General features: G+C 46.1%; 1 protein-coding gene across 1 annotated transcript in view; it reads right to left on the reverse strand.

Moving 5' to 3' along the window:
* Positions 1-4,148: 4,148 nt before the first annotated feature.
* ECT2 (epithelial cell transforming 2) overlaps positions 4,149-21,221 on the reverse strand; it is a 53,578-nt gene continuing 36,505 nt past the window's right edge. The window contains exons 20-24 of the mRNA XM_056849679.1: positions 20,869-21,007; positions 17,018-17,172; positions 13,136-13,243; positions 11,313-11,459; positions 4,149-4,238 (exon numbers count right to left, since the gene is read on the reverse strand). Of these exons, the coding sequence (XP_056705657.1) occupies positions 4,149-4,238; positions 11,313-11,459; positions 13,136-13,243; positions 17,018-17,172; positions 20,869-21,007 (639 nt within the window). The remainder of the gene's footprint in view (positions 4,239-11,312; positions 11,460-13,135; positions 13,244-17,017; positions 17,173-20,868; positions 21,008-21,221) is intronic.

A 21,221-nucleotide genomic window follows, 5' to 3' on the forward strand; every position in this document is an offset into this window, starting at 1 on the left:
ACGTGGTAGAAGAAGAGTGGGTTTTTATATGCCGGCTTACTCTACCTTCGAAGGAGAATCAAACCAGCTAACAATCTCCTTCTTTTCCTCTCCCCACAACAGACACCTTGTGAGGTAGGTGGGACTGAGAGAGTTCGGAGGGAACTGTGACTGGCCCAAGGTCACCCAGCAGGCTTCATGTGGAGGAGTGGGGAAACCAACCCGGTTCGCCAGGTTAGAGTCCGCTGCTCCTGTGGAGGAGTGGGGAATCAAACCCAGTTCTCCAGATTAAAGTCCACCACTCCTAACCACTACACCATGCTGGCAAATCGCCTGGTGGAAAACGCGGATGAAGAATGAGCAATTCACTCCATCATCTTTTTATTCTTAGAGCTAGGAGAGGGAAGCATGGGTGCCATTTACCCTTTCCTCATGCAATACCCTTCAAACCACAGAAGGGGAGAGCAATCCCCACTCCTATGGACCCAGATTTTTACTTCCTTTGTACCCCAACTTTCTCCCCAGTGGCTCACATCGTTCTCCCCTCCACAATTTTATCCTCACAACAACCCCGTGATGCAGATTAGTCTGAGTGCCGTGTGACTGGACCAAGATCACCTAGCAGCGGGGATTTGAAGCTTAGTCCAACTCTACCACTACACCACACTGCCTCTCTCTGACCACCACGAGGTTCTTGACCTAAGAAAGCTCAACTTCAAGGGGAGCTGACAACTGCAGTGGGAGAGGGACAGGCAGGAACGTCACTGTTCATGTAGTGCAGCATAGGATTAAAACCAGAATAATTAGCACCAGAGAGAAACAAGTGGTAGCACCGCATTACTTCAAAAGGGTGTTGTCTGCAAACAAAGAGTAGCACCTTTGTGCTGGAGCAGCAGGCTTTCCTTCCCTCCTTTCCAATGGTAAGATTTTTATGTAGGGAGACAAGTCAACATACCATACGAAAACTGAAGTGGCACACACCAATTGTAAAGCACTTTGGATACACTTGTCATTTTGAACCCAGACCCAAGACAGGGCCATCCATGGTTTAAACATCAAGAAAATCAAATGAGAGCTTTTTAAATTTTTACTTTGCTTATACCTTGCCCTTCTCTCCAATGTGGGACCCAAAACTACTTGCATCACTCTCCTCTCCATTTCATCCTCACAACAAGGTAATCCTGCAAGGTAAGTTAGGCTGCGTGTGACTGGCCCAAGGTCACCTAGCAAGCTTCCATGGCAAAGTGGGGATTTGAACCTGGGCCTCCCAGATTCTGTACCATCAGCCACTGCTCCACACTAGCTTCTTGCAGCATCATGAGTTAATAGGACTCCATTTAAGACTCACACCTAAGGATGCTATGCCAGTGTTTAATATACAGCTACATTTTTGGCCTTCCATTTTCCCTCTTGGGAAAACAGGGAGCTATGCCAAGCAGATCAACCAGTTATCTGGGAGAAAAGATTGGCTTATTAATGCTTTAAAGACAATCTCTCAAATTTGGGGCAGTTTATTCCTGTGGAAAAGCATTCCAATGTCCTTGTTTTTTGGGGGAAAGTCATCCAAACCTTTTGTACGCAGTTTGGGTTTGTTACTACTTTCAGATGTCAAGAAGTCTCAAAACATACTCGGCAAAATATTTTCAAAACTTAAGAGAACTATGCCAGCTCTGCATCGAGTGCCAGCCAGTTACTGTGGCTCCAGCACATCATGTTGAGAAAGAGGAACATTTTTACTGTTCAAATTTCTCCCCCACCTCTCCAGCAAGGAACAGAGATGAATCACTGTGCAGTGAGAATGTGTATGTGTAAAGTGCCATCGGGTCACAGCCCACTTATGGTGACCCTGTAGGGTTTTCAAGGCAAGAGACTCACAGAGGTGGTTTACCATTGTCTCCCTCTCCAGAGACTCTGGTATTCTTTGGTGATCTCCCATCCAATTACTAACCAGGGCCGACCTTGCTTAGCTTCTGAGATCAGGCTAGCCTGGGCCATCCAGGTCAGGGCCAGTGAGAATATACACCTAGTGAAGAGTACTTCTTCTGATTAAGCTGCCCTATCTTTCCTCTCCCAACTATCCACAATCTATTGTTAATGATATTTAAGTTGAGTTAATCTTGTCAGGTCAGGGCAAATAAACTTCCCATGTTCACCAAGAACCAGAGCTCCCATCTATTCTTTGACAGTTCCTCATTTCCACAGGAATGCTGTTGACCAAGTTAACCCATCATCTTCTTTGGTTCTGCTTCTTCAGCATAGTGTAGTGGTTAAGAGTGGTGGTTTGGAGCAATGGACTCTGATCTGGAGAACTGGGTTTGATTCCTCACTCCTCCACATGAGCGGAGGCTAATCTGGTGAACCAGGTTGGTTTCCCCACTCCTACCCATGAAGTCAGCTGGGTGACCTTGGGCTAGTCACGCTCTCTCAGCTGCACCTACGTCACAGGGTGTCTGTTGTGGGGAGGGGAAGGTGATTGTAAGCCGGTTTGATTCTTCCTCAAGTAGCAGAGAAAGTCAGCATATAAAAACCAGCTCTTCTTCTTCACTGTAGCTTGACCGATTTCAGTAGGTGGCTCTGGAGCTGCCCATGTAGAGCTTTTTCACTACTCTGGCAATAATTGGAGAACTTGCCATTTTACTCACACAACCCCATGGAAGAGCTCCCCGCCAAGAGAAATCTGTATTTCCACGTCTTATCTTCTGACCTGCATTTATCCTCCCTTTTCTCTTTCAAAGCAAAATAAGGATTACTGGATTCAATCAGGAAGCGTCAGAATATTCACTTCTCCCAATAACCAGCTATTTTGTCGAGTAACTAATCAAAAGCAGAAACAAGCAGCAATTCAACATCGAGATGTTCTCATCTCCCATTTTAAAATTTGCATACGAACACTCCCATCTTTTGCCACTTTCCTACTGTGAACAAAACTGTAACCTGTTGGGTTAAAAGAAAACACTCTCAAAAGCAACTGAATAGGTTGTGTGTTGCTAGGATATGGAGCATGCATAATATTTTAAAGTGTGATTTCTGGGGTTTTGTGGTGTTTTTTTAAGAAATCATGATGTTATGCCATCAAAAAGCAAATTGAGCAATGTCAATAGTTCAGTTTATTTACAAAGTTCCTGCCAATACAGAATATAAAAAATACAGAAGCGGCACAATTTATACAAACAAGTAGCTGTGGTTAAAAGAATCAAAAGTCGCATTGGCCTACCAGTCCCGAAATATAGGCAACAAGAAACAAAGTAAATGACATACAAAAACTTAGTTTCCAGAGTGTAGAACATATTCTGAAACCCTGATCATTCTAAAATGTTGAAATTAGAAAGAAAATAAGACGGATAGGGAAAATAGGGTGACTTTTTAAATGAAAGCCTATGAATAACAAAAAATAGCAGCAATAGATATTTTAAGAAGTGTTTCACTAAGTTTTGGAGATAGCTTTTAAAATTGGCCTCCATTTAAGGACTATAAATACAATTAAGCTCAGTGATTATTTTTCCTGGGGGCTTTGCCATTTCGTTGGACAAAATTGTTCCTAGCAACTAAACAAGGTTGGATCAATGCGGATATCAGTGCAAACGTTGCACATTTCCATCAAACCGCCACCAACAATTCAGTGTCAAACCATGCCAGAAGTAGAGTCGTGCTTCCACAAACCTACACCCTTTAGACAGCCTATAAAAGCAGGTTTCATGAAAGGACTGGAAGTCTGAAGCATTTTAAACGTTGGTCCGTGCATTAGTTAAGTTAAACACATCCAACTGACAAACATACAAAGCCCATTTTAAAAAGTAAACGTCGCTTTTCTCAGCCAGTGGAGGCATCTGCAAGCAACTCCTAACGTTATTTATTTTATTTATTACTTTAATAAACGATTCCAATGTCTCTTTATTTGAGGAGTCTTTACACTGAGCAAAACATTTCCATCATGCAACAGGGCAATTTGTGCAATAATACCCCATACCAAGTTCCAGTCCTTCACTTGTTTTCTGGACAAATCAGACAATTTCTTGGTGATTGGCTTAGTGTTATCTAAATGCTTGCTAACTTGCCACTAAGTGCTAACTAACTAAGTATCACCATTCATGTCAGTAACTGGTAGCTTGGACAGCCAGGCCAGGGTTGTCAGTCACGATTTTAAGTCACAGCTCCATCTCCCGCCCATTTCATATTAAGTGAGTTGTTGACCGGCTTAATGTATGGCTTCTCTTTTCGAACATTGACGGAAGGTTGAGCAGGGAAGGTGAGTGAATGCCCTGTTGAAAGAAACCAAGAAGTGTTAACAGTACATATATCTTGCAGGCAGAAATACCTCTTGGCATGACCAAGCTAGAGCAGTTCCTCAGTGGAACAGGCTTCTTTGGGAGGTGGTAAGCTCTCCTTCCCTGGAGGTTTTTAAGAAGAGGTTAGATGGCCATCTGTCAGCAATGCTGATTCTATTACCTTAAGCAGATGATGAGAAGGAGGGCATCTTGGCCATCTTCTGAGCATGGAGTAGGGGTCACTGGGGGTGTGGGGGGGAGGTAGTTGTGAATTTCTTGCATTGTGCAGGGGGTTGGACTAGATGACCCTGGTGGTCCCTTCCAACTCTATGATTCTATGACCATAAAAAGATAATTTAGGGGGACTTTTTTTTTAGAAGGTGGAGAAGCTTTCCCATTTACCCAATTTAGGGTTTTTTGTTTGTTTTGGACCAATTTTAGAGGATTTTTAATTTGTTTCAACTTGAATCTGTTGGAGGTTCTGGCAAGTTATCCAAATTTTAGCCAACCCTGTTAAGAGGTACATGCTTTGCACTTAATGCTGGTTAGGAGCTTCCCACATAAGCTTTTTATCCCTGGGAGCTTCATGTTTTTGCGATACAAACACCTTTCCAGGTTTTCTTGCTGCACAGCCAAGCCTCACGAGAGACCTTACTTGCAACTTAAACACTGCACAAGTTGTTCTGCCCCAGAAGCATTTTTAAGCCTCCAAGCAAATGCCCCCTTTGGCTTCAGCTGGGAGGTCAAAAGCGCCCCAGTCTTGGGCTGCTAAATTGCTAACTGCCCTCCCATGTTCATTTTTATAATTGACAAGCTTTAAGGCTGGTTTGCTTTACGTTTTGATCATCTGCAGCCAGTTCTGGCAATGTGCCAACTGAGATCAAGCGATACTGTTCTGCTAGCAGAAGCAAGTTCAGAGCACTCCCCTGGAATGAGATCATAGAATCAGAGTTGGAAGGGACCACCAGGGTCATCTAGTCCAACCCCCTGCACAACGCAGGAAATTCACAACTACCTCCCCACACACACACACACAGTGACCCCCTACTCCATGCCCAGAAGATGGCCAAGATGCCCTCTCTCTCATGATCTGCCTAAGGTCATAGCATCATCAATGCTGACAGATGGCCATCTAGCCTCTGCTTAAAAACCTCCAGGGAAAGAGAGCTTACCACCTCCCGAGGAAGCCTGTTCCACTGAGGAACCACTCTAACTGCTAGAAATTTCTTCCTAATATCTAGATGGAAGAGTGTCTTATGTCAGTGGAGGGGAGCACCTCTGCTGGCAAAACGGATGAGCGAGACTAAAACTCCTACCCACCATCGCCACCCCGCGTCCAAAATTTTTTATTGTTCTGCAGGTCACCATTTCACTGACATCCCGTGAGGTACCAACACCAAATGCTTCTGCTACAGATCACATGTAAGACCATGAAGTTGCACAGGGCATTATGAGAGGGAGGGATTCGGGAACGTGACGCTTAAACCCACCCTGCTGTCTGCTCCCATTCTCGATCAGAAGGCTCAGGGGTTTGTGCCAACATAAACATGCACACCACTTATTTGGAACACGACGTTAGAGAACTTCCAGAGAAAACCAAAACGGACCAGTGTTTGTGATGACCCCTCGGTTCATTTAAGAATGAACCGAGAACCTCATGCGAGGAAGGAGAACGTGCACAAGACCAAGAATAAGCCAGCACCTAGAGGGGAGCAGACAGACCATACGCCTTACTGAAGTCAAGCCACCGTGTCTCCCCAAAATGCTCAACGGAAAAGATTATGGAGCTCACTTTAGGCAACGCTGCTGTGGCCGCCACATTCATCGGTCTCGGTGGTGGCGATCGGGCAGCCCGAGGAGCGGCTGTTTAATTGCTCGGGGCTGGAAGCGACTCGCCCTTCTAGCCCAAGGGGAGTGGAAACCACAGGCCGGGGCTGAGAGCTCGGGGAGCTCCCGTCCACCGAGTTGGAACGGTGCACGCTAACCGCCTGCTTAGCCAAGCCGCTCAAGCTGTACGTGGAAGAGCAGCGCATCATCTAAAAATAGAAGGGGTGGGGTGAGGAGTTAATCCGCGGGGCGCCCATTGGATCCGGTTTGAAAGCTCTCGCATCTCGTTTCTCCCCCCAGGCTCCATTTACACCAGCCAAACAAAGAGCCTCGCTAGCGCCACCTCCCAAGGGCAACAGGTTAACAGGTTTCCCTTGAACCCTTCCGCCTGACACGTTCCAAATCAGCTTAAATGAGATTTACCCCTTTCAGAGATTAGGTTACTGTACCAGGGAAGCTGTAATCATCTCACATGACACATGAAAGCTGCCTTATACCGAACTGGACCCTTGGACCATCAAAGTCAGTATTGTCTACTCAGACTGGCAGCTGCTCTCCAGGGTCTCAGGTACAGGTCTTTCACATCACCTACTTGCCTAGTCCCTTTAACTGGAGATGCCGGGGATTGAACCTGGGACGTTCTGCATGCCAAGCAGATGCTCTACCACTGAACCCCGGCCCCTCCCAATTCAGCATTTAAGCAATGTGCACCTTCAAAAGGAGAGAGACCGTTTCAACGATGAGGCTGTGTGGCTGGAAACTGCTACTTGCGTCTATGCTGAGAAAAAGGAAGTGCTGAAGCAGTTCTGTCTCCAAGGAGAGATCCTTAGGTGAGTATAACCACCGCTTCATTTCCGCCTTTAGCGCTCATTTATAACCAACATACACACGTGCCAGTTACAAAAGCGGGTAGGCTAGATTCAATGGCACAGCGGAATACAGGCGTAGGGCACAGTATGGCCTGGACCACAGCTGTATTTCCATACAGCTCCTATCAGCAACCAGCGCTGCATCAGTAGCTTAAGATTCAGAGTGTCAAACCGAGTGGCAATCTATGGCTTTTATCCACCCACCAAAAAGCAGTAATGATACTTAATGTTTGGACACCGCTTGGAGGGCTCCAAAGTGCTTCATATATTCATATATACCTATATATTCTGTAAATAACTGCAAGTACCATGTAAAGGGCCCACATCACGCTGCGGATTATTGTTAGGATAACACACATGAGGCTGCATTATATTGAATCAGACCCTTGGTCCATCAAAGTCAGTATTGTCTACTCAGACCAGCAGCGGCTCTGCAGGGTCTCAGGCAGAGGTCTTTCACATCACTTATTTGCCTAGTCCCTTTTAACTGGAGATGCTGGGGATTGAACCTGGGACCTTCTGCATGCCAAGCAGGTGCTCCACCACTGAGCCACAGGAAAGCATCAATGCAAGGCTGAATTTCGGATGCAGAGGAGCAACGAGCTAAAAAGTGTGCGTGTGGGAGGGAAACAGTGTTTTTGATGCAGGTTCCCACATCAAGCTGAATTTTAGAACTTTGGGGTTCTGCTGCTAATGCAGGGAAATGCAACACGATCCTCTTGAGCCGAAGATCTAAAAAAAACAACCCTGTAAGGAAACAGCCCCAGGGCTGGAGAACACAGAAGTGGCTGGCTGGCTGCCCACCGACCCTCAACAGGGGGACGAATTCTAGCGCTGCAGGATCTGAAAAAGCCACGCTGCCCCTCCTTGGCTTTCAAAACAACCACCTGGCTTTAAATGCCAGAGCCGTGGGAGCAAGCAGAGCACCCATTTGCCGCCGCCCCCCATTTGACAAGGTCCCCTCTGCCATAAGTTAGGGGATTGCCTCCCAGCACCCCTATGCTCATGCCACCGGGGGGGGGGGGGCTTGCAAAGCAAGGGGCTTTTCTGGGGCTCAGCCTGGCTGTGGTGGGACTCCCCCTGTTTTTCCTGGTTCAGAAATGGATAAAAGGAAGTATTTCTTCACACAATGCATAGTTAAATTGTGGAACTCCCCGCCCCAGGTGATGGCTGCCAACTTGGAAGGCTTTCAGAGGGGAGTGTACATGTTCATGGAGGAGAGGGCTAGCCATGGCTACTCATCAAAATGAATACTGGTCATGATGCATACCTGTTCTCTGCAGTCTCAGAGGAGCATGCCTATTATATTAGGTGCAGTGGAACACAGGCAGGACGATGCTGCTGCAGTTGTCTTGTTTGTGGGCTTCCTGGAGGCACCTCGTTGGCCACTGCATGAACAGACTGCTGGACTTGATGGGCCCTTGGTCTGTCTGATCCAGCATGGCTTTTCTTATGCTCTTAAACAGGGTAGCAGTTCTCAGCTTCCGTTTTAAACTAAAACGGAGAAAGCAGCTAGCTTTCATACGAACAGCTGCAGGGGCTGCTTATGTTCTGCCTGAATCATCTTTGTAATTTATTTTGTCTTCTTTCTGTGAAGTTTCTCTCTAAATTTGCCATTTTCTAATAAAGACTGGGGTGGATCAAAAAGCCAGCTGCGGGGCTCCTGCCCACACACTTCTAATCCTGCAAGGATTCCAAAGCAGCAGGAAAGGAATCATACACATAGTCTTTTCTCCCTGGGGTGGGGGGAGCACCCCTTTTGGGAGGCCAAATGGTGAAGGTGGTGTTGGGTGGCATACCTGGAGCTTCCACCACCTATGCAGAACCCATCGCAACGGGCCTGTTGTGTTATTGGTTGGCTATTTCGTCATACCATACATAGTTAAATTGTGGAACTACCTGCCCCAGGATGTGAGGATGGCTGCCAGCTTGGAAGGCTTTAAAAGGGGAGTGGACATGTTCAGGAGTGTGGTAACCTAGTTCCCTGCTCTTCTCACTGTTCAACTTTTTAAAATCATCCTTGCTACAGGGCAATGTCATAAGTACCAAAAAGAAATCATGACAAGTATCCTAGCCAGAGTGGTGTAGTCGTTAAGAGCAGCGGATCATAATCTTGAAAACTGGGTTTGATTCCCCACTCCTCCACATGAAGCCTGCCGGGTGACCTTGGGCCAGAAACAGTTCTCTCAGAACTCTTAGCCCCACCGACCTCACAAGGGGTCTGTTGTGGGGAAGGGAAGGCAATTGTAAGCCACTTTGAGACTCCTTAAAGAAAAAGGAGGGTATAAAAACCCCCAACTCTTCTTCTATTCATTAACTGTATTTTTGGGAGACTTTTGCATTCTAAGAGGTCCAAATTTTGCATTCTAAGAGGTCCAAATTCCTGCACACTTGGAGGCTTACAGACAGTTACGAATAGATTTTTTCAAGGCTGAAGAGTGCGGCAGATTTTCTAGCTCAGAGTTTGAAAAGTGGATCTCTCAGCCTCAAGAGGGCAGATTCCACCACACTAAAGAGCCAACGTGGTGTAGTGGTTAAGAGCAGTGGTTTGGAGCAGTGGACTCTAATCTGGAGGACTAGGTTTGATTCCCCACTCCTCCACATGAGCGGTGGATGCTTATATGGTGAACCAGTTGGGTTTCCCCACTCCTACACATGAAGTCAGCTGGGTGACCTTGGGCTATTCACAGTTCTCTTAGAGCTCTCTCAGCCCCACCTACCTCACAGGGTGTCTGTTGTGGGAAGGGGAACAGAAGGTGATTGTAAGCCAGCTTGATTCTTCCTTAAGTAGTAGAGAAAGTCGGCATATAAAAACTAACTCTTCTTGAATCTTGCAACGTTGCCATCACATGTGTGCTTTGCTTCTGTTTCGTATTTACAATCTATTTCTTTATTCCAGTTAAGATGCCACCAGCCAGAGAGGTGTTCTGACTTCAAAAACATTAGCAGGATACAATAAACCTCGCTACTCTGTAATTACCAAGCAGGAGTTAGCCTCCCACTCTGGAACACCCAGTCAACTTGATGGGCATTAGATTCCAGATGGACAAAATAAAGTTGTCCTTTACTCAGTGACTAATAAAATTGTGGAATTCACTACCGGAGGATGTCAGGGACAGCAGCGAGCACTGGTGGGTTTTTAAAGGGGACCGTGGAGATTCATGGAGGGTGGGGGGGTCCATCAGTGCCTTCTACCCAAAGCAAATAAAACAAAACCTCCACATGCAGAAGAAGTGAACCTCAAAATACCAGTGCTAGGAGGCAACCTCAGGGGAAGGATTTTGGCCTCTGCGTCCTGGTCACTGGCCCTCCGGTGTCAACGGTTTGGACCACTGCGCAAAGCAGGATGCTGCTGGATTGGGGGTCTGACACAACCGAGCTCCTTACATTCTTAGATCCATTCCCGGAGTTTGCTGTTTGTAGCCCAGGAACTGGCTGCTTTAGATCTGTGGAACCTAAAGGCTCTCACGCTTTTTCCAGCACTGCACTATCCAGGATATCGGAAAGAACGATGCCAAGAAAGGTCTACACAGTAATGCTTGAGCTTTGCAAAGCTTTCGTTTCAACAGGCTCTGAATCTAGAGCTTTATACCACCTGTTTTCCATTCCTGTCAATTTTCAATATCCCTAATATAACAGAGCTACTATGTTATGGGTGTGAAAGAAAGTAGACTCCTTTGAAATGTGGTGTTGGAGGAGAGTGTTATGGATACCGTGGACTGCCCAAAAAAACAAAACAAAATAGTGGGTTATAGTTCAAATCAAGCCTGAACTGACCCTAGAAGCTAAAATGCTGCTCAAGATCAATGGCTCAAGGAGCTTCTAAGGGATAAAGGAAAGGAAAGAAGCTACAATGACTGAACTGAGGCTGTCATACTTTGGTCACATTATGAGAAGACAAGACCCACTGGAAAAGACAATCATGCTAGGAAACGTTGAAGTCAGCAGGAAAAGAGGAAGACCCAACAAGAGATGGATTGACTGTATAAAGGAAGCCACAGCCCTGTTTGCAAGACCTGAGCAAGGCTGTCAAAGATAGGATATTTTGGAGGACATTGATTCATAGGGTCGCCATGAGTCGGAGACGACTTGACGGCACTTAACACACACACACACACTATAATAGACACTGATTGATACTGAGTCATTAAAACTACCGTCTCCCTGTGTTTTTCATATTTTAAATTGAGGATTGTAACATAATTACTGAGTCGTTTACTCGCCTGTCCTGAAAGTCATGTGACTTCTCTTGCTGTGTCAGAAGCCCTGAGAGGCAACTCCCCGGCTACTCTGAGGAGCAGACGCGGCTGATTAATGGGCATTTAATGCCACAAACTGCAGTGATGAATCTGACCAGAGAGGAGACACTTACGGAGAGTGACGAGGTGCTAGCCATGCGCCCCCCTAAATAATTCTCGCTAGTGGTGCCGAAACTCTTTTCTTCAACGCTGCTGTGCGCCATCAGAGCTCTTCGGAGCGCTCTCTTGGGCGTCTTTGAGAAGGAGAATGCTCGCGTAACCTGCAGAAGTTGACAAGAGACAGATTAAGCAAAAACTTCAGAGAAGACGACGAAATTGAGCTGGTTGCCACTTAACTACTGTGCTGTATTGCACAACCCGGAGTTCGATTTCCATGTAGCATTTGAGAACTGCTTTTAGATGAAATTTTCAAACTGAGCCTTAAACATAGCAACCGTCTCAGTTTGCACTAAGCCAGTTCCATCTTTGAATCTCCCTTTCCTCTGCGGTTTTGCTGGAGTTACTTTTCCCCCCCCCCAAAAAAAAAGAAATTAAAGCGTCCCTTGCGCTAGTAGCAGAAGCTGAAATTGCTCACCGGAAGTAGTATGAAAGAGCCTTAAGAGGAGAAAAGAAACCAGCAGACCACAGTTGAAAGCTCCCTTGCAAAGTTAATTCAAAACATTGTAAGCCATGTTTCCGGAGGGAAGGCAGCATGGTATAGCTCAATCTCATAAAATCACAGAGTTGGAAGGGGCCATACAGGCCATCTAGTCAACCCCCTTGCTTGATGCAGGATCAGCCTAGAGCAGCCATGACAAGTGTTCGTCCAACCACTTGAAAGCCGCCAGCGAGGGGGAAGCTCACCACCTCCCTGGGCAGCCAGATTCCACTGCTAAACTGCTGCCAGCAGGAACGGGAAACCACCTCTGCTTCTCACTTGCCTTGAAAAACTCCCTTGCTGGAGTTGCCATAAGTCGGCTGCGACTTGACGGCGCTCTAAACACAAGCCATGTTTTCCACCCAACTTTGGGTCCCCAAGCCAGCAAACAATAAAAAAACAAGATTAAAAAAGCGCACATTAAAATATAAAAACATTTAAAACAAAACACACAAATAAGTGAACAGGAGGAAGGGTCAATGAGAACTACTGAGGGAACACCCGACAAAACAAAAGAAGTCTTCACCTGCTGATGGAAGACAATGACAGAAGGGGAACAGATGAATCTTCCCAGAGTTCCACAGTGCTAGTGCCACAACTAAGAAGGCTCTGTTGCGGGGGATTGCCATCTATCTATCCTCGAAAGATGGTGGTACCCGAAGCAGGGCACCCAAAGTTGACCACAGTATTCCGGTAGGAGGTTAGGAGTAGGTGGTCCTTAAGGCACGCTGGCCTCAAGCTGTAAGTTGAGGCTTACAGTTGAAGAAAAAGTAGAGTTGATTTTTATATGCCAACTTTCTCTACCACTTAAGGCAGAATCAAACAGGCTTACAATCACTTTCCCTTCCCCTCCCCACAACAGATACCCTGTGAGGTAGGTGGGGCTGAGAGAGTGTGACTAACCCAAGGTCACCCAGCTGGCTTTGTGTGTAGGAGCGGGGAAACAAACCCAGTTCACCAGATTAGCCTCCGCCACTCATGTGGAGGAGTGGGGGGATCAAACCCAGTTCTCCAGATCAGAATTCACAGCTCCAAACCACCGCTCTTAACCACTACACCACGCTGGCTCTCAGTTCAAAATGCACAGCGATGTGTACAGACATAAATGTCACTTTGAGTTCTGAATGGTGTGCTGTACCAGCACATCCACTTTCTCTTCAGAAGTGTGGAGCACGCACACGGCCTCCCTTTTAGGGAGTTCAAAGACCTAAAAACTTATTCCTCTCAAAGGGTTTGCATGGATCCTGCCACAGAACATAACAAAGGTGGCTTGAGTCATGCATTTATTGGACTGCTCACCTTTTTGGATGTTTTCTTGATGGCCCGGGATGCCCTGCTCAATGTACTGTCCATATCTTTTGTGTTTACTTCGATGGAATCGGGATCCGTTGCATAAATAAGATTTTCCTGCAATGGAAAAAAAATCGAGAATTAACTTGCAGGCAAAAGTGAATAATCTTGAACTTAAGATACACATTTCAAAGATCCGGGTATACTAAAATCCTCAAGCTTCATGTGCAATGTCTCTGCTCCCTACTTCCCAGAGAGAAGAAAAATATGTGCACTTTAAAAATCAGATATTGCATGCTACATATCCAGGTTGAGCATCCCTTATCTGGACAGTTTGGGACCAGAAGCGTTCCGTATTTTTGGAATTTTTGCATATACATAATTGATATCTTGGGGAGGGGACCCAAGTCTAAACACAAATTTCGATTATGCTTTATATATACTTTATATACATGGACTGAATGCAATTTTCAACAGGATTTTTAATAATTTTGTGTACATTGAACCATCAGTGGCAGTGCTGAGGGCTTGTGAGTAATGCCTGCATGCAGGCTCAAAAGATTCGGTTTTGGGATATCGGATGTCCGGATAAGGGATACTCAACCTGTACCTGCATACCAAGATAGGAGTTACAAAATCACACCTTCAGAGCATTTGACTGCTCAGACAAGCAAGCAGGAAAGAGTTTCCCCCTAAAGTTAAGGCCTCTGCTGCCCCCTTGAGGGCCGCATGTGTCAGAGCACAGCTGTTTCAAAAAATAAGCTCCCTTAATTTGAAAAAAGGGAATGCGAGCCACGTTGAGTCAGAGAAGGTGGGGAAGTTGAGGATCCCCCGTTACAAGGGGGCAAATCTAATTACAGTTTATTTATAACGCTGCTCACAACCAGAATTAGGATGCTTAGATATTACAATAAAAACCAAAAGATACATTAAAAGGGGGGGGACAACTCTCCCAGAGAAGCAGAACCCTGTACCGTTTCAAAGATAGCACTGAGCCCGGAAAGGGCAACAGATATTAAGATAGACTACAAAGAATAATCTAATGCCTCTGTGTATGACATAATGCCTTTTTTATTAAGTGACAGGGATCCCAAGGCTACATTGTCAGTGGCAAGATTTATCTCAGCCCTTATATCCCTCAAGCATTAGATTTATGCTGTTCAATGGATCAAGGAGCTTCTAAGGGATAAAGGAAAGACTACCAAAAATACCCAGGACTACCAAGCAATTCCTTTTCTCCCCTACCTACAAGAGATATGTGAATCTCACCTGGTGTTGAGAAGAAGAGTTGGTTTTTATATGCCGATCAGACTGGCTTGCAATCTCCTTCCCTTCCTCTCCCCACAACAGATAGCTTGTGAGGTAGGTGAGGCTGAGAGCTATAAGAGAACTGTGACTAGCCCAAGGTCACCCAGCTGGCTTCATGTGTAGGAGCGGGGAAACCAACCCGGTTCACCAGATTAGAGTTCACCCCTCATGAGGAGAGTTCACCCCTCATGAGGAGGAGTGGGGAATCAAACCCAGTTCTCCAGATTAGGGTCCGCCGCTCTTAACCACTACACCACGCTGGCTCTTAGAGAGATTAACAGGGGCAACGGCTGACTGTCTTGTCACTGAGAGAAAGCAACGATTTGCAATTTCCTGAAAGAGTGCAGCATGACACCAGCACCATTTAAAACCCGCATGCCAGCTCAGCATTATGCACAAGATGCAGGCACAACCAGGTCTTAAGGCCATGGCCTGAGTTATCTGCATACACACAAACCCCAACCCTTTTATTGAACATCCAGCCTGATGAATTAAAAAACTTGCACACTCCTGTGCGCCATTTCAGCTGGTCCGAATAAGGGGTATTATGTGGACTGTGTTCTTGGTTCCGAATTTAGTTTTGGACCAGTGCTGCAGTCCAAAAGCTTCTTTCAGAAGAAAGCATCAAGGGTCCAGTGGGGCATTTATGCCTCAGTTTAATGACCGTTGTATGCAATTTATGGCAGCTCTGAAGCATGTTTTTAGTGTTTGACAGATTGAGGATAAGAGAAGGTTTTGTTTTATTACCCGCCTCCAGCACTATGGTGGAGAGGCAGTTTAAAAATATTTTTAATAATACGTGCAATTAAAGTTGTGGCCTATGGTAGAAAATAGAGAAGACGCTGCCTATCGCTGAAATAGTCTCTTGCTGGAGCAGGCGACAGCTTCCTTGGAAATAATCCACAAATTAAAACCCATTTAGAATTCAGCAGTTTAGTAAACAATTGTTCCAGAGACTGAAACCAGCACAGCAAAAAAAATACCCAGAAACAAGTTGCCATTTTTCTCTAAGAGCTGGACATGCACATTAGTATTTAGCAATTTCCTTTAATTAAACCACAGAGTTGCCTCTAGTGCTTATTTTTTTTAATCATTTAGATATTTCTACCCTTGTTTTTAATCTCCAAAGGGGACCCAAAAGTGCCTTATAAAATCCTCACAACCACCACCTCGTGAGATAAGATTAGGCTGAGAGTGTGTGAGTATGTGGGGAGGCTCAGTGGTAGAGCATCAGCTTGGCATGCAGAAGGCCCCAGGTTCAATCCCTGACATCTTCAGTCAAAGGGACTCGGCAAGTAGGTGATGTGAAAGACTCCTGCCTGAGACCCTGGAGAGCCACTGCCGGTCTGAGTAGACACTACTACTGACTTTGATGGACCAAGGGTCTGATTCAGTATCAAGCAGCTTCATGTGTTCATGTGACTAGCCCAAGGTCACCCAGCAAACTTCCATGGCAAAGTAGGGATTCAAACCTGGGTCTCCCAGAACTTAGTCTAATATTAAAACTACCACACTATTTCTCTCTTGTTTTCAGCTTGTGGGAGCACCCTTTTACCAGTGGCTGGAGGAGACAGGGACAAAAGATTTTCACTGATGCACTGAGAAAGGGATTTTCATCGATTCCCTCCTTTCACTGCAGCACTAAGCGTCGCACCCAGCGCCACTCCTGTAGACTTCCTGGTTTCCAGGGCTGGGCAGTGAGGAAGAGCTCCGTTCCACGAGCGGATCTCCGCTCTCAAGTCTTTGGATTCAGCCAACAACTCTTTCAAAGGAACTTCACTCATCCGGCTGCACATGCACTGGCTCCCCTGGAACTAAGATGTCCTGATCGCGCCGGTTACACTTGAGCTAAGCCAGATGAAACAGGTCCTCACAGCAATGCCTACAAGTGACTGCACCTTTTTAACCCCAGCACTTCCAGACACAGTTTGAAACAAAGCATTACCTATATAATTTCCTGTTTTCTGTTGCCCCAGAAGGTCGGACCAGAACCAACAAGTTGAAATTAAATCAAGAGTATCCATCTCATTAGGGAGTATCCATCTCATTAGGAAGAATTTTCTAACAGTTAGAGCGGTTCCTCAGTGGAACAGGTTTCCTCGGGAGGTGGTAAGTGCTCCTTCCCTGGAGGTTTTTAAGCAGAGGCTAGATGGCCATCTGTCAGCAATGCTGATTCTATGACCTTAGGCAAATCATGAGAGGGAGGGCATCTTGGCCATCTTCTGGGCATGGAGTAGGGGTCACTGGGGGTGTAGCGGGGAGGTAGTTGTGAATTTCCTGCATTGTGCAGGGGGTTGGACTAGATGACCCTGTTGGTCCCTTCCAACTCTATGATTCTACGTTGCAAGGGGGGAAATATGCATAAGCAATCTACAATTTTTTCTGGAGTGTTTTAGGTTCTGTGGAAGTTAGTAAGGCTTAACATTTGTCAGTCATGAAGTTCTATAACTGGTCAATTCTCCACTCTGCCTGCCACTCTCTGATACTAGCGTTTTTGGTTATCACTCACACACTCCCTCGTAAACGCCTTTCTTCGCAACAACACACAGATGAGAAAGTCCCCCCTCAGCATTCCAAACTTACAGCATCAGCTTTGCAGATCGTGTTGGCCACGTGCCGACAGAGCATCTTCAGCCAGTCCTTCTTAGGGGGCTCCTCGGTAGTTATCTGGAAGCTGAACAGCAAGTTGGTCTGCTCTGTCGGAGGCCGCACGACCAACGCGAACGCTCTGTGGCAGTCTGCAAAGAACGAGCGACAATTCCAAATTAAGAACTTGGGGTCGACTGAAAAAAACTGTTTTCCTGTTACTGCAGAGAGAGGGCAGCGAAGGCTACCAGTTATGAAACCTAATGCAAGAATCATGCAAAAAAACCCAGGAGGCGGGGTTGACAAGGCTGAATTATTGGACAATCGGCAAGTAGCGTTGCCATGCCTAGCAAGTGGAGGGGGCTAGGGGGGACGGGAATGATGTCACTTCTGGGGAAATTGGGAAGTGTCATGTCTCTCTAGGAATTGCTGGAAACTCTAGGGTAAAACTGGAGAGTTTCTGGTGATTCCTAGAGCTATGCAAGGTCACTTCCAGGTTTCCCCCGGAAGTGACATCATGCCATACACAAAGCTGACGATTAAAAAAAATAATTATCCTGCCATTGCTTAGAGCAGCAACAGGCAACCGGGGTGCTGGCAGGAGACCTCCCACTGCAGCAAGAGGCCTGGCAACCCTATCTGTAAACAAAATTAGACTCTCCTCTATAGCCAATCTCGTCATGCCTCTCCCTCTATTACAGGGGTGTCAAACTCATTGGTTACGAGGGCTGGATATGACATAAATGTCACTTGTTGGGGCCGAACCATGCCTCGTCAGCCCAGATCGGGACTGGAGAGGGTGGCTGCCTCGCATGCTGGATAAGAGCTCTCAAGGGGCCAGATCCGGCCTTCGGGCCTTATGTCTGATACCCTTGCTCTATTAGATACCTCTTTTGTAGGCAATAGGATCACGTCTAGACTATGAAATGGTGCCTGGCCACAAAGAAGAAGAAGAGTTGGTTTTTATATGCCGACTTTCTCTACCACTTAAGTGAGACTCAAACCGGCTTACAATCACCTTCCCTTCCCCTCCTCACAACAGACACCCTGTGAGGTAGGTGAAGCTGAGAGAATGTGACTTGCCCAAGGTCACCCAGCTGGCTTCATGTGTAGGAGTGGGGAAACCAACCTGGTTCACCAGATTAGTGTCCGCCGCTCATGTGGAGGAGTGGGGAATCAAACCCGGTTCTCCAGATCAGACTCCACTGCTCCAAACCACCGCTCTTAACCACTACACCACACTGGCTCTCCGAAGCAGAACTCGAATACAGGCCTAACTCAATAAGTGTTCATAGAAACGTAGCACCCTTTTAGAATTATTCTAAATGTCTGGCCTAGATCTATTGCACACCAGTGCTCCACAAAAGGAGGGGAGGTTATTGAAGCAGTACTGAAGACACAGGATGTTTTATGTAACCATTATAAATCTGCATCAACTGAACCAAGGTACAGAGTCCCACGAGACAAGCAGGCTGCGAGGCCATGCAAGAAGCTGGATACTGATGCTGAGCACCCGCATTCGACCGCAACGGAGTCACAGCGGATAATGCAAAAGCAGGAGCCAGGCGGCACTCGGAATGGCTTCGATTACAAAGGTCAAAATTCTTCAGAACTATTTTCCTTGCCAGACTACTCTATTAGTAACACTTTTAAAAACCCACCACATACACACACACAGCACAACATGCATTACAATCATACACCACTTGCCAGTATGATAAAGTGCCTATTAACTTCATCACATACTCTGGAATTATTTGTCCTACACCCACATAACCTCTTACCAAGTTCTTGCTAGGGAGTGGTACAGACATTACCATTAATCAATTAGGCATTTGGGAATCAGGAGACAAATAGGAGAATCAAGTGTGTTCTTCCCCTGCTTCTAAATTACACTTGGCCCCATACCTACAAGACCACCTCTCCATCTATATCCTGTTACAACAACTTCTATCTAGACAAGATGCCCTCCCTCTCATGATTTGCCTAAGGTCATAGGAAGAATTTTCTAACAGTTAGAGCGGTTCCTCAGTGGAACAGGCTTCCTCAGGAGGTGGTGAGCTCTCCTTCCCTGGAGGTTTTTAAGCAGAGGCTAGATGGCCATCTGTCAGCAATGCTGATTCTATGACCTTAGGCAAATCATGAGAGGGAGGGCACCTTGGCCATCTTCTGGGCATGGAGTAGGGGTCACTGGGGGTGTGGGGGGTAGTTGTGAATTTCCTGCATTGAGCAGGAGGCTGGACTAGATGACCCTGGTGGTCCCTTCCAACTCTATGATTCTACGAACTTCACCTATCTGAGCAGGGCCTTCTACAGGTGCCACCCTGCAAATGGACAAGAACAACCACCACCTGTACACGTGCTTTTCTGTTGCGGCCCCCACTGTGTGGAACGGCCTTCCTTGAAGTGGTCAGGAGCCCACGCTCCTGGCATTCCACAAATCATGTAAAACAAGCATTGTTCAGGAGGGCATTTTTATAAATGAAATAAGGCCGCATCGTATCAGGCTAGCCCAGGAAAATGCACTGGCTTTTACTGATGTGATACCATGTTCTGCGTCGTTTTAACACATGACGTTTAATATTTGTACTTTGTTCAGATGACAGCTTTGTTTCAAACTTCAATTGGCGCCATTGTATGCGCTTCTGAGAGCACGCTAGAAGCGCTCGTGTTTAACTTTATTGTTCAGTCTATGGTTGGAGAAGAACTGATGAAGCACGACCCCTGGGTGGGTGGGTGGGTGGGTGTGTGAAACAGCTGCATTGAGCCGGCTTAGCTGTTTTCCCCAGCTTTTCTCAGCGCTGCCACCTGGACTTCTTCCAGTTCTTCTCAGTGCTGGCTCCTTTAGTCAAGCAAAGGAAAAAAAACTTTCATGTATCAAGCAACCGACTGCTATATACTATAGCCTGTCAAACAATCCTTTTTCTGTATTTGTAAATGTAATTGCTAAAGGAGTATGCATAGCTTTAAGAAGTTGCATGAGCGCCACTCCTTGTTGTTTATTGAATTGCTAATGTGGTGTTTGGTTGAGGATGTGTATTGGCAAACAGAGCCAAGTTGTTTGATGAGCCATTGCGTTGTTGTTTCTTTGTAACTTTGTTCAACACCTAGGTATTTAGCTTTTTTGTACACTGTGTGTGTTGTTTCAAACTTCTGCAATCCTAGTCCTATGCAATGATTTACACTGTGTAATCACCTCCTCTCAGAGAGAAAGGTGGTCTTTAAACAACAGAAGGAGAATAAAAATACAACATTTGATGTGGAACAGTTTCCTAACCTATGGCCAGAGAACCGGTCCAGTAGTTCTAGCATAACATTTGCTACGAGGATATTAGGCCACAACGCGCATAACAAGCCACAGTGCTTTCAGCAGGGCCTAACAGTCCCATAGTGAACACCATCTAGAGAAAGTCCAGCAAGACCACTGGAGAATTTTGGACAGGAACGCCAGGCTAAAATTAGAATGCCACTTAGGAGCCTCCAATAACAAAATTTTAAAGAATTACCTTGAAAGCATGCGGCACCCCTCAGATAGGGCGTTATTTTTAGGAAAAAGTACCGCACCAATACATGCTGGAAATACCCAGGGGAGCAAGGCCTGTGTGCTCTAAAAGCATCAAGAGTGGTTTCTCTCCAACCCACAGGTTCAAAACTGACATTTGACCCTCTTCTCTGAACACTCCTTTCAACAGTTACTTCCAGCTCCCTGACCTGGGGATGAAAGCTTGCTGTTAATGCCATGCCAAAACACATCAGCGTTTTTGAAGTCGCCACTCAATGTATAGCTACTCAAAATAATCCCACCACCACCGCCAAGTTGTTCACCATTCCGCCCCAAATGTTCAGACCTTCTGTCTCCCGGACGTCTAGGACTTTCTTGATCTGCGACAGGGGCATGAGGACGACGTGCTTGAGAGAGGCGGGTGGTCGGGTATGACCGTGAGGACTCTTGAAACCCCCGATGACTTTGTGCCTCTTCCTTGCAACCTGTTTGGAAAATTTAAAAAAAACGTTATGAAGCGTGAACTCCTACGTTCCCCAAGACCTTTAGAAGTGAAGCTCTGTAACAGACAGCGGCTTTCGAAAATCCTCAGCAATTGCAAACATATGGATTTATGTTTCTACTTAAAATGCCAAGTTCCCCATTTTTTTATGAGGAGGATTCACAGCTTTTATGTTCTCTCGAAAACCACATGGCGAA

Source organism: Euleptes europaea, chromosome 5 (assembly GCF_029931775.1).
Source record: "Euleptes europaea isolate rEulEur1 chromosome 5, rEulEur1.hap1, whole genome shotgun sequence".
In the NCBI taxonomy this organism is placed as follows: domain Eukaryota; kingdom Metazoa; phylum Chordata; class Lepidosauria; order Squamata; family Sphaerodactylidae; genus Euleptes; species Euleptes europaea.